This window comes from Cariama cristata, unplaced genomic scaffold (assembly GCF_000690535.1).
Source record: "Cariama cristata isolate BGI_N322 unplaced genomic scaffold, ASM69053v1 scaffold33174, whole genome shotgun sequence".
NCBI classification, from domain to species: Eukaryota; Metazoa; Chordata; class Aves; order Cariamiformes; family Cariamidae; genus Cariama; species Cariama cristata.
This window is the reverse complement of record NW_009611810.1, coordinates 6,690-19,470: the sequence shown is the minus strand read 5'-3', so window position 1 is coordinate 19,470 and position 12,781 is coordinate 6,690. Positions and strand designations below refer to the sequence as shown.

Sequence of the window (12,781 nt, the reverse complement as noted above, 5' to 3'; positions counted from 1 at the left end):
TTTTTTTTTTCCCAAAGACACAACACAGTCTCTTAGAGCTTCCAGCTACTGAGCCTAGCTCAGTCATCAATAGAAGGAAAGGAAAAAGTGAAGCAATATATTTTTCAAAGTGCAAATGTAAGTAAAATTCAGATCTTCTCTGTGATTTTTACTTTGAATTGGCATGGTTGCTTCAGCTTCCATGTTAGTAAATGCTAAAATTGTAGATTATTCTTCAACTCCTTTCTGTCTTCTTTTTTTTTTCCTGTTTCACAATGTGAGGGTTGAAGGTTATCGTACCGAAATAAGATTGCTGAATTATATAATGCAGCCAGTGTTGTCATGCAGAGGAACTGGAAAGTCCCAAAGCCAACGCGTACAAAAAAGAGTTCAATTATGTTCCTAATTGTAGGCACAGACTCCAAAAATGACTGCAGGTTTCATCAGGCAGGAAACAGTCACGGAGGTTTGAACTTTAAATCCCAATTAGCTGAACTTTCAGTCTGACTGAAAAGATTCTCCAAGGAAAACCCCTCTTTCTCTCAGTTGCCATTTCACATTACCGCCTACAAACTCATTCACATGACGAGCTGCTCTGTCGTCCCTCGGGTGGGGTCAGCTCCGGCAGCCGCGGCAAGGGAGGAAAATCACAGCCAGCTGCTACTGATATTACTGCTGATGCCACTGTAGGGAAGCCTGTGATGTGACGGTGAGGAAACTGATAAGTTTTCAGGTCTGACATAATCCTCTCTGCCACCAATATTAGCAGCAGCCATAATGGTCACTGATAGTTACAATGTCTGATGGTTTTGAAATTATTATTACTTCTCTGGGAGTGAGAGACAACTGCCTGTCAACAGCTGAGGAACTTCTGGTCTAGTCTGGAAAATGACGAGCAGCTACGCTAAACCGGCTTCACGTCTACAGTTGTCAATAATCCATGGAGAACCGTGCAAACCACCAGATATATCACAAAGAAACACTTACAGGTAAAGGCAAAGAACAAAATAGACTCTGTATGTGGGTTTTACTTGGTAGCAACCATGATGTATGTATCAGAGATGTGTTGGTGACAAACCCAACCTCTGTCTTGCTCCTCTCACTTTGCTGGCCTTCAGTTGGAAGTTTGAACTTCTCTAGTCTAAGAATTCAATTTAGGGCTGAAAAATGAAATTTGATAAAGCATGCTTTCAGTTACCAGCTGATGCTAAAATATCATGCATTTTGAACACTGTGAATTGTTCCAGTACAATGTTGTATTGTTTTCAAAGCAGGCAAGATTACTATGGTGGGTCATGTTGGTTTCATGATTACCCTCTCTGTGAAATTACAGTTCACAGGTAATGGAACCTTGGTCCTGGAAAAAGAAATTTTAGAGGAGAGTTTGGCAGAACATCTTCCCTTGCTCTCTCACACAGGGTTCTCTTTTTAAAAAAAACCACAATGTTTTGTAAATAACGGAATATGTGTCATATGAAGTTGAGAACTATTATCTTCTATCTTGACTGTATTTTCAAACACTTATCCATTAGTGCAGGAACAGAAACGCGAGGCAAGAAGACCGGAAAGCAAATGGAGAAGCCTTCTTACAGCATCTCTGGAATTCCAAAACACTTTGAAGTTCTTGGGCTGAATCATCCTCTCCTTATGTAAGAAGCTCTACAGGATTGTTTCCCTGCTTCTCTACAATGTATTCCACTACCAGTCAACCATATTCAGAACTAAAATTATCCTTTTATCAAAGAAGAAACAGAGTTACCGGAGGTCTTCTACTCCATCTTCTTAGCCAGTAGCACAATCACCAGTACCTAAACTGTCCTTTAATGATGCTTATCTAGCCTGTCCTTATCTAATTTGTCCTTAAAAAACATGTCTCTCAGCAAACTATTTTCAAATCTAGTTACTGCTGCTGTCTAGCCACTCCCTCTGAATACCGCCTCTTCTCTGACGAGAACATCGCCATCTTGCATTGTTTGCCCTTTGCTTTTTAATTAACCCATATCCCACAGGGCTCACCAAAGCTTTTTCCTTCGCCACGTCAGCAACGCAGTTTTTACTTTTTCTAACTTTTCACATGTCTATAGGCTCCATTCCTATTATACATTAACTTGATTGCTGCTGCTATCTTTTTTTATTCCTTGTTTATTTTCCCCTATTCCTGACAGTTGCTATCCAAATTAGTGGAAATCTCTGCAGAGGTTTTGACTAGGTTCTTGCCTAGACACATTTCATGTTTCTTCTCTAACAAATTCTTCAAGGTCGCCTCATGCTGTCTATATAACTGATTTTAGTTGCTTCCTGCGATCTACCGCACTCCTTGCCACACAACCAAACGTCCCTTTGAGATCTACGTTTTTCCTCATTCTATTTTCCTGCTCTCTTCCATAAATTTTCATTTGAAATGGCAGTTGTCGTTCAACGAAAGAATTTTTTTCACCCCATCATGAAATTCTTGAGAACCTGTCTCTTCTACAAGTATTTTAGCAGTAATGAGCTCATGATTGTCTCTGCTGTTTATGCCTATCAGCATCTCAGGACATCTCATCCTGCAGGCACATTCTTGCAACAGTAGGACCTCATGCACATTTAGGTGCTAGATTAATAACTGCGATATTAATACTGTCTTCAAGTCGCAGTCTATAAAAGTCATGGGAGCTGTTCTGGAAGAAAGACACACCAGGTATGGGGGAACATTTCGTTTTACCTTGGCTAGAACTACCAGTGGTTTTTAAAGTACTTGGTTTAAAAAGTTCTTCCTCAATTGTATGATGCTCTCTTTCCTCATTAAGCCTTTCTCTGACTTCCTGTTTTCAAGGTAATGGTTCTCCATTGTGGTGAACACGGGTAACTAAAGAATCAGCAAACATTTCTCCAAAGACTGCAAGACAATCCTCTGCCATGGTTTGTTGGCTCTGTGTGTGAGAATATTTCAAGGGCAGGTATATAACCTTTACATTAAGCGATGATGGAAGTTCAAGTGAACTTTAATGAAGTCTAGTGACTTTGCAGCTTTGGGAAAATAGCCAAGATACACACTGTAAGGACTAAGTGAAAATAAACTAGCACAAAGAACTTCTTCAAACTGCTTTATTTACAAATCTACATGATGGATATAGAAGCCAAGACGCAGGCAGGTCCCTTTTTCTGTGACTGACTGATAGCTATAGCAGCCCTGTCTCAGAGCCCTACCTCATACTGAGACTGCGGCAACCTCTTCAGTGCTATTAGCTAAACTTCTCCCTCCCCATGGTGGACTCATTCTCCCTCTTTTCATCTTTACTACTACTTCTGTTCTAGCTTCTTCCAGTTTGGGGGTCAAAATTCTAAGATTCGCTTTGTGTTAATCAAGGAAAAATTTGCTAGAAATTTTTTTACGAACACGTAACGCTCACAGGGGAAAATCTCCCCCAGAGTCATCATTAACCAAGATGTCAGCATCTGTATCCTCCTGGATTGAGACTCCTTAGACAACAAAAGTCACATCAATACCACGAGTACACCTCGCTCACATATCAGTGACAGTGTGGTCACAACAGCACAGAACTCAGGACGAATTAAGTTTTTCAGCTGCTCTCTGTATCTCCTCTTTCCTTTAGTAATCACGTTAACGGTAATCCCAGGTCCCCTCCAATTTTGTGAAATTCTGTACTAAAAGAATCAAAATTCCAATTCAGGAGCAGATCTGAATTTTGTCTTCAAGCAAGGTGTTTCCCAACAGCAATGGCCACTACTCTATGATACACAGCAAAGTCACTGCTTTAAAAAAGAAAATAAAACCACCATCAACTTCTCTTTTGAAGTCATTACTGACTACAAAGTCATGCTGGAATGTATTGTAGCTTGGAATGGAATTGTAGCTATAATCTAATACCTTGCTAAGCTATTAAAGAAACTTCCCTGTGGGGCATATGTGAAGTTTGACATACTTTTTGTACCTATGCTGAAGACTAGATGATGGGGTTTTCTGCTATGTCTCACTGTAAAAACGCATTACTCCCAGAGTCAGTGCAGACCCTGCTTCTTTAGGACGCTCCTGGCAGCTCATAAAAGGAGAAATCAGTTAAGCAGACAGTAACCAAATAGTTACAATACTTCCACAGCATACAGACTTGGACCAAGCCAAGGTTTTAAACACATCCAACACATACTTTATTTGCCTACAGTACGCCTGCCCTTTCTCTAAGCGTTTTTTCCATATATCTGATTTTAGCAAGAGCATCTTGGTACAACGGACAATTTTAGAAAGAAAAGCAATGAGGGTGCTTCAGCTATCACAGATGTGCTGGGAACTGTTCTCTCTGACACACCCATTCACAGCCCGGCAGCGCTGCAACCATTAGAGAAGTATCCACTGCTGCTCAAACAAATGAGATATATATTTATTATACACACACACAGCCCTTGGGTGACAATGGCCATGAAAAATATATTTTGTTAGACTCCTGGATCTGATGAGTAGAAAAATAATGTAGAAGCGTAATTGCTATCCCTAACCACAAAATGCCTCGAGGCAGTTGCTGTCACAGTGAGAGTCTGTTAAAAGCATGGCCATTTCCCTTGAACACGGTTCAGCTTGCACCATGTGAAATTTCAAAAGCATTTTGTCATTTTGCCCATACAATTTTTTTTTCTCTGAATTAACATTTCTTTAAACACAAATATTTGAAGCAGATAACCAAGCCAAGAAAGTTAATTGATAAACAACTGAACTTTGCGGTTACTTCTAACCTCCTTTGTTCCAAAATCTCAGCAGTCAACCCCAAAGAAACCTTAGGAAGTCAGAAACAAGCACGCTTGGCATAAAAAGTCTCCAAATTTCAGTCACAGATCACTGCAGTTTTGCTTCTGTTTAGCAAGGCTGTGTCCAACTGCAGTATGTATTAGCTGTCAGGTCAGCCCATGTAAACTCAAGAATTACAGTTGTATGCTGGGGGGGCCGGGGGGGGTGTCCATCCCCATAATCCCCCCCCATCCTCCCTCTTTTCTCTACTGTCGGAAACAGAGCTGGGAGAGCAAACTAAGTATGTAACAGCAGTCACGTAGTCGAACCAAACTTTACTAGAGCTATTCTAAATTCCCTAATGTACTTCTGTTCTTAGTTTAAACTCAACTTTCATGATCTACAATTCCCTTCTTATAGGTCTGGAATGGCCCTTTACAAGCAACTCACAGCTTTCCGTGACTGTACAGACCAGCACAGCTGAGGTTACAGCTCTAAAGCATCTCTGATAACTCTTACAAATAATAAAACTTAATATAAAGATAGACGCAAGAAAGCTGTTAGCTTTCTAGCAGAAGAGCTCTTGCTGTCTGAGGCATAAACTTATTAGCAACCATAAGGGTTTTCATTCATAAAAAACTTACGTGTTTCTGCTAGACAAAGCTCCAGCAAACATAATCCAAAAGTTGCCCATAAGGAGAAGCTGGCCATTGTTCACTCGGAATTGTTTTGCCAAAACCAGAGATCCTTGCAAGCTGCAGAAAGAAGAAAAGCCCCGCCGCTTGTTAAGCCTGCCGTCAATGAGTCTGAAGTTTGCAGCACTTTTTATTCCGATTCAAAGGAACTGAAGTAATGACATAACTGGGAGGGGGAGCTCCATCAGAAGTCACACCCATATTGCAACAAAAGTTACCCAGCAGTGGAAGAAGGGGGGTGGGAGGGGAGCTAGCACTGACTAAGCAGACACACTCGAGTTTTAAAGAGGCACTAAATCTCCTCTTCTTACACAAGTACAGTCAAAAGTTATACTTACTGCGCTGGCAGGAAAATTTGTGTAATCTCTTGTGAGTTAGCTCAGAAAGGCAGTGTTTGTTACAAGCTTCCCCTCCTGCATTTTAAAATCTCCACATTATTGCACACCAGGTGACCATAAAGTTTCTGAACCCCAGCAAAGCATCTACAACTGCCTGGATGTTTCCCCAAAATATTTTGCTTCTTTTGTCCCATCTCACCGTTTTCTCTTTTGGCAGTTCTATTTAGAGCAAGCAAAATGCCTGCTCTGCGAGGAACCTTTCTAAAATGTTTCTGTTCATCCTTGGAGGATAACCTCATGCAGAAGGTAAGTCAGCCTGAAGGCTTCAGCCACCCACAGCCCGTTCTACCCCAGGCTTCTCAGCTCCAACAACAGCGGTAACTAATGCCAGTGCCAGCAGTGACACTGAGGACTGAGGCCGATATTTTATTGTATTGATGGTATGAGGTATGGAAGGAATTATTCCTCCTATTCCCAATTTGCAAAACAGAGAAACAGGATGAGAATGTATGACAGTCTTTGACACTCAGAGAAGGTCTCAGTTCCTGAGGGACATGTGTTCATTGCGGCTTGGGGATTTGTGTGACTTTAGATGCCCCATGAAATCCCTGGTGAAAAGCTCAAAGCTTGTCTGTTGTGTGCCTTGGGCATTTCTCCTGGCGTCTCCATATCCCGGCCTCTCTTCGGAACTGCAGAATTGCAACGCTGCTTTCTGTGCAGCGACATGAGGGGCTGGTCAGGGATCACCAAAGCCAGCACATCTCACCTTTAACAAACACCACGTGGTGACGACTGACAGCCAGTAATGCCCCGATTTCAGTTTCACTGGGCAAATTTGAAATGAATAGTTCTGTATCAGGTTACCATTTTGTCAGTCCTCCCACTTGAAAGAATTTTCTCATTAATTTTTAATCTCTGTTAACACAAACAATGGAAAAATACAGACAGGTCTTTCCAGCCACAGGCACAAGAACGTTACACAAAGAGGTTTTCAGGACTTTGCCTTTTCTTTGACTTTTGACTTTGAGATGGCTGGCTATCCTTACCTCAGTCAGCCAAATTTTTAGCAACAGGTTCTAACAGGCTTTTCTGACAGGTCTAGAATATCTGATGGGACAAAGTTAAAGTGAAAATCTTTCCTTAAAACACAGGGGATCTTTTTATTAAGAAGCTAGCAGCTTTGAAGTTACAGATAAAACATGTTTTACTTAATGAATACGCCACTTTTTCTTTTGAAACAAATGGCTTTAAAAGCAAGGAAAAAACAATCTCATATACACCTTACTGTTTATAGTAGTGGAAAAGAAATCGTTCTGTGAATCCTGTATGTTTATAGATACAGATATTTTGGCATCGAAATATATGAATGAAGTTTATTGGGATTTAAAATGCTGGTGCACAGTTAATGCATGTTGTGAGTTTACTAAGCATGTATTTTCCTTCAATTGCTAAATGACTTTAAAATTCACCCCTGTGGATGAAACAAAAGAATGGAATATTTAATTAAAATTTAGGTATCTTTGAGGCTTATTTTTTTGATGAACATAAAATACCTCTCTGTTAATGTCCTGTATTCACAATTATACGGAATGAAAAAATGAAAATGAGTTTTCTTTGGCACAGGTAAACGGAGAACCCATTTCAGGGATGTGGGCAAATGTTAGAGGCAGAAGTCTTATTTTACCAGGAGTGGAAAATCCTAGTCTCTTTGTGGTCTGAAGTTTCTCATTCTAGCCCTTCAGACATCAGCTTATGAACAGGTCGTTATCTCAATACTGAACATTATTTGATATGCATCTTAGACTTCTCAGTTCTTCTGTGTCTGTTTGGTGGGGGTGGGTGGTATTCCACTGTAAAATTGGGCTAAGATTAGGAACGTTTAGACCAGGTGCATCGATGTGCTAGTACCTGATGCAAAAGGAAAAGACAGATGTATACAAGAAAAATAATTCATCACAGTACACCATTTCATGTGATAAACCACAGAAATAATTAATGAACTGTATGTATATGACACGTAAGCCTGTCCCTTTCACATGCCACCTTGCCTGCTTACATGCCAGCCTAGGACACACACTTGCATTCCAATGCACCGAGCACTTCAAAGAGCTGCCATTAACAAATAAATAAAAAAGCTGACACAAAAATATTTCCTTCTTTCCCACCCAAACATGGAATTTCTCCCCTAAAATATGTTGGCCTGAGGTAGACAGCAGTCCAAATTTAGCCTGGGTACAGGGCCTGATGCTACCCAGAAAATTTAGTCAAAGGAGATGTACAGCTCTGGGAAAAGTTTTTTTGGTCTTGGAGGTTTCTGTGTGAGAAATACATAACCTTTCCTTTAGCTGGGGATAATCTTAGTATATAAGAACAGAAAAATCCTAAAGCAAATCTTCAGCTGAGGAAATGCTGCACAGCATTGCTTCAAGTTGAGCCTATCAGTTTATTCCCATTATGGATTTGTTCCCATGACATTATTGTTAACAACACAAATCACATAGTTAAATGTTTGAGCTTCTGGAATTTGCTTACTCCCTTGGCAACAAGCAGTTAAATTGCTGGCACTAAAAAAATGTAAAATAATAAAAGGTACCAAATGAATTAAGTTTTCAAAAGAGAATGAAGCAATACAACTAAAAAGGATAAAACCCCAGCATTTAAAAAAATTATTTTCTGTGAAGACTTTTACACAGCGGATGCTGAATCTATGATGGTGCAATATAGTATAGGAACACCAAAAGAATTCATTCATGATTTTATCATATATGTGAACTGTAGCCAGCACCAATTAATTTTGATAAAAATCCCATTAGGGAGTACCTGTGTTGGGGCCTCAGAAAAGGAACATGCACGGCTTACAGCGATCTAAAGAGATCAAATTCTGACCTAGCTGAAGTCAAAGGTCAAAACTCCACTGAATTCAGTGGGGCAGCCCCTCCCTATAATGTATATTTATTTGGATTTTATTATGTGGACAGACCAGAAAGTGAATGTTCCTGAACTTACGATGAAAAAACTGATGCCAGTGGAGATCAGTTTCACTATCAAATAAGAACAATTGAAAGGTGGGAAGAATGGAATTTTGTTTCTGTCAAAATAGCTGGCAGTTCTATGGTAAAAAGCAGAAACTTTGAAAAAGGAAGCTCTTCTTTGAAAACCCTTTTTTTATTTTTTATTTTCAGCAGAAAGATTTTTTTTAATTAAAAAATACTTTTCTGAGTATATTTTGGTGGAAATTTCAAGCTTGTTAGGCAGAGTTGAAGAGCATGGTCTTGATGAACATAAAACACAAATCTCATTAGGTAATTCTGGTCATGGCAGCATACATTCTGCATAAACTACAGCTGGCTGTAAATCAGTTTTGGGGGAGGAGGGAGGATTTTATACCCATTTAACTGTTATCTCAATAAGATACGGTATTTTTAATAAGATTTCCTCCTGTGTCCCTAGACTGCAATCTTGTTTCCTGAATTTCAGACTGGATTTAATTTCCATGATCAGCCCTGAAACCAAGTTTTGTAATGGAAATGGTTGTAAATTCTTCAGTGTAGCAAATCCTGTACTGCACACTTTTCTTGGGCTCTGAGTGCTGATGGGAAGGCATAAGAAGAATCTGTGCTGGTTTAAGCCAGAAAAGCTACTCTTTTGGCTGGAGGGCAAAGCACTCCCTTGGGAAGTTGGGCACCCGGTTCTACTCCCATCAGCCTTTTGTTCCTAGATGTAATTTACAGCCTGTGTCCTGCAGAGAGTTAGGAAGATGAACAATGGCTCCTAGTTGTTTACTTCTGAACAAGGCAGCAACCCAGATTGGCACCTACCGTGTGGATTCATCAGCCTGTTTTACTGGTTTGCCCCAGATCCCTAAACAACTCATTAATCCAGCACAGGCAAAAATCTGAACAGCCAGAATCGCTCAAGTAGGCCGTAAGAAGCTTCTTGCAGCGAGGTTTCTCCTGTGGCAGACCGCGTGGCCCTGTCAACCTTCTTGTTCCTAGCATCGTCCCAAAGCACTCAGTCCCTGGCTGACCGCCACGGCTCCCAGCAGAGCACAGGCAGGATATCACTGTACTGGTCCCCATTCACAGCTTTCACACCACTATACCCAGTTAGTTACTACGTCGCGGTTGCAGATGGGGCAGGAAACCTGCAGACAGCAGCAGCTGCCGGGAGATGTCCAAGCATGCAGCACGGAGATGCAGAACGCATTTGCGATGACGTCAGCCACAGGCAGCTGTGCCGAGGACTGGGGGGGAGTCCAGGGGGAACTGAGCGGAGAAGAGGAGACACGTTTTTCTCTCCGTAGGTGGTTTCAGTCTGTCTGTACCCCTCCCTCCCCCGGGTCGGCCCTCCCAGCACACACCATGCAACAAGAACCTGGAAACTGAGATAGCAGAGCATGAGCTGCCCTCCTTACGCTAGGCATTCAGTGTTCCCCCTTTTGTTTCTTTCATTTGCAGTTTAACAATAGGTAAATGAAGCTTATACTGGGCCATCTCCAGGATGTGCTCTTTCTTGTCACCTTTGCTCTCCTCCCCATTGTCGTTCTATTCTCTTCCTTTTGATTTTACTTCTTGACTTCTACCTTGACTTCTCTCTCTCATCTCCACTCATTTCTCCTTTTTCTTACCCCCTATCCGTGCTCATTCACTCTCCCTTCTACGCAGCATGTAGGAATAATTAAGCCAAACATTTAAAGCTCCAGAAGAGGAGGTGAGCTTTACAAAATGCAAACATTCATACGACTCGGGAAACACTTGATATTTGCAGAAGCAAACTGCTACCTGTACCTACAGATAAATCCTTAGGGGCTCTTATGCCTAATATGGACCTGACCAGAGCTGTTCAAAGTCAAGGGAAGTTTTCTACAGATTTTGAGGAATTTTGAGCAAAGCCAGCTGTGAACAGTGTTTGGTTTAGTCCCAGTAGCTGTATTATGATAACTCTGCATACTGTGTTACGTTTTTGTTTCCTGTATATATATAATCTGAGAGGATAGAGAGATTCCATCAGATTTATAGCCACTGATAAAATATTTTTCTATCTAAAGAAAGTAAAAAGCAAATTTTAGTTGGATTCATTCATGGAACAATTGCTATTCACACCAGTTCTGTTTGTGCCAGTCTTGCCATAGCCACATATAATACAGCCACATTCAGGCTGTGCCCTAAACATAGCAGTGTGCGAATGAATAGTTAAGCCTGCCTTTTCCAGTTACGAACGCTAAAACCAGACCTGGTCTTGTACATAAACAGAAACTTACTGAACTTCAGCAGTCTCTCTGTTAGTTTATGACTCCTGTGACAGGTGGAAGGGAAGGAAAAGTATCCTAATTTTAGACCATAATAGGCACGTTTGTTTTCGGAGACAAAGATAATAGCTGGTTCCAGTCTGGCTCTAGGAGGGAAGGTGCAGGTGTGTGCACATCGTACGAAGAACAGGGTGAGGAGGCTGACAAGCATAGAAGTGCTGGGTTTTGGACTGCTAAACTCGCTGGGTAAAATACACACCAAGCAGTCTGGCCTCTTATCCTCTTCTATGGCTTTAGGTAATGCATTGCTACAGCAGTAGCATCTTCTTCCTCAAACGGGCAGTCCCTTTGTCTTGTTGAACATGCAGACATCAGCAGCAACTATCATTTCCCCCTTTCCCCTTTTTTAAACCCTATTAGTTTTGCAGGTTAAACATAGCCAGGAATCAATAAACTTGGCTCCTCCTAGTGTAACAGCAGCAGCTTGTTTACTCGGATTTGATCCTTTCCTCCTGAGCATACCCAGACAAAGCCCGGACAGCTATCTCCCTGAGCCCAACTGGAAAACAGGGAGCCCAAGGAGGTGCCTCTGGTCCAGATGGCACTAAGTGCCCTTCCACGGATGGAGAATGCACAAGGCAGGAACTACTCCCCGCTCCCAGTTTGCCCCTTGGAGCTCACTCAGCGTGTGTAGAGGTGGCAGTTACGAAAGCATCTTTCATTTCCAAGGTCTACATAATTTATGTGGGAATTGTCAAGGAAAATAAACAACAACTTCTGAGGGAAATTGCTTTCTCTATATAAATAAGCAAAAGAAGGTAATTCTGGGTGACTCTGCAGGCAAGAGTTTCATGTGAGGCTGGGACAGAGGCACAGAAAATAGATTTTGTAAAATTAGTGAGACAGAAACTCTGTTTTTGCACTTTTCCATGTTCCTGAATTTCTGGTAGAGAACTAGATAAGGGAGGAGCTGAATGCTATTACAGCACGGTGAGTTTATCTTAGAACTGGGAATTGTCACACTAGACCACACATCCATTGCCTACTTAACGACTTGGCTTAAGTAACAATGAAAGCCAGTATTTCAGAAATGAAAAATAAACACTCATTTGGGGTATTATTATGTAGTCAGTAAGAGTTCAATTCTGTATTGAAGTTTATTTCTTTCATTACATACCTAGAATAACACAGCTGTGTTTGAGAATGTATGTTTCTTACTGACCAAAAGACGATATTGCTTGTGGCTTATTTGCTTTGTCTTTTCTTTAGTAATACGAGTGACAATAACTTACTGAAGTTCAGGAAAAAAAAATTACCTTGAACATGATTTTGAAAATGTGCTTGCATTCAGTTGCAGTCCTTTTGGGTTGCCTTTTGAGGGAGGTTTGAGATGACAGGATCTACCAGCAAGAGATATTGGCCGGACAGAAATTCTATACAGAAAAACAGAAATTCAATATTTTATGCAATTGTAAATTATGAAATTTGCACTATGCTGATGATTTATATAAATATACTAAACATCAAATGACACAGTATCACATGATCATCATTGCTAAGCAACCCCATATCATTTTTTGGTTCCTGCATACCACTTTTTCGATCATCTGTGATTCATTGGTAAAGAAAACATTTGTTCAGGAATTTATCAGATTCTTCTGAATAATGCATGTCTAAAATATTTGCAATGTGTTCACGAACTTTTAATTTGCAGAAATGTACAGCTGGCAATAAATAAAGTATTATGAGTTATTTGTTCACCTCTAAAACATTACTTATATATGCTAAACATGTTATTGAA

The 12,781-nt window shown here is 40.7% G+C and overlaps 1 protein-coding gene across 1 annotated transcript in view; it reads right to left on the bottom strand.

Moving 5' to 3' along the window:
- LOC104156002 (CD44 antigen-like) overlaps nucleotides 1-5,410 on the bottom strand; it is a gene marked incomplete at its 3' end in the record, with an annotated part of 30,287 nt that extends 24,877 nt beyond the window's left edge. Inside the window, exon 1 of the mRNA XM_009698386.1 lies at nucleotides 5,344-5,410. Coding sequence (XP_009696688.1) covers nucleotides 5,344-5,410 — 67 coding nt within the window. The remainder of the gene's footprint in view (nucleotides 1-5,343) is intronic.
- Nucleotides 5,411-12,781: the final 7,371 nt, after the last annotated feature.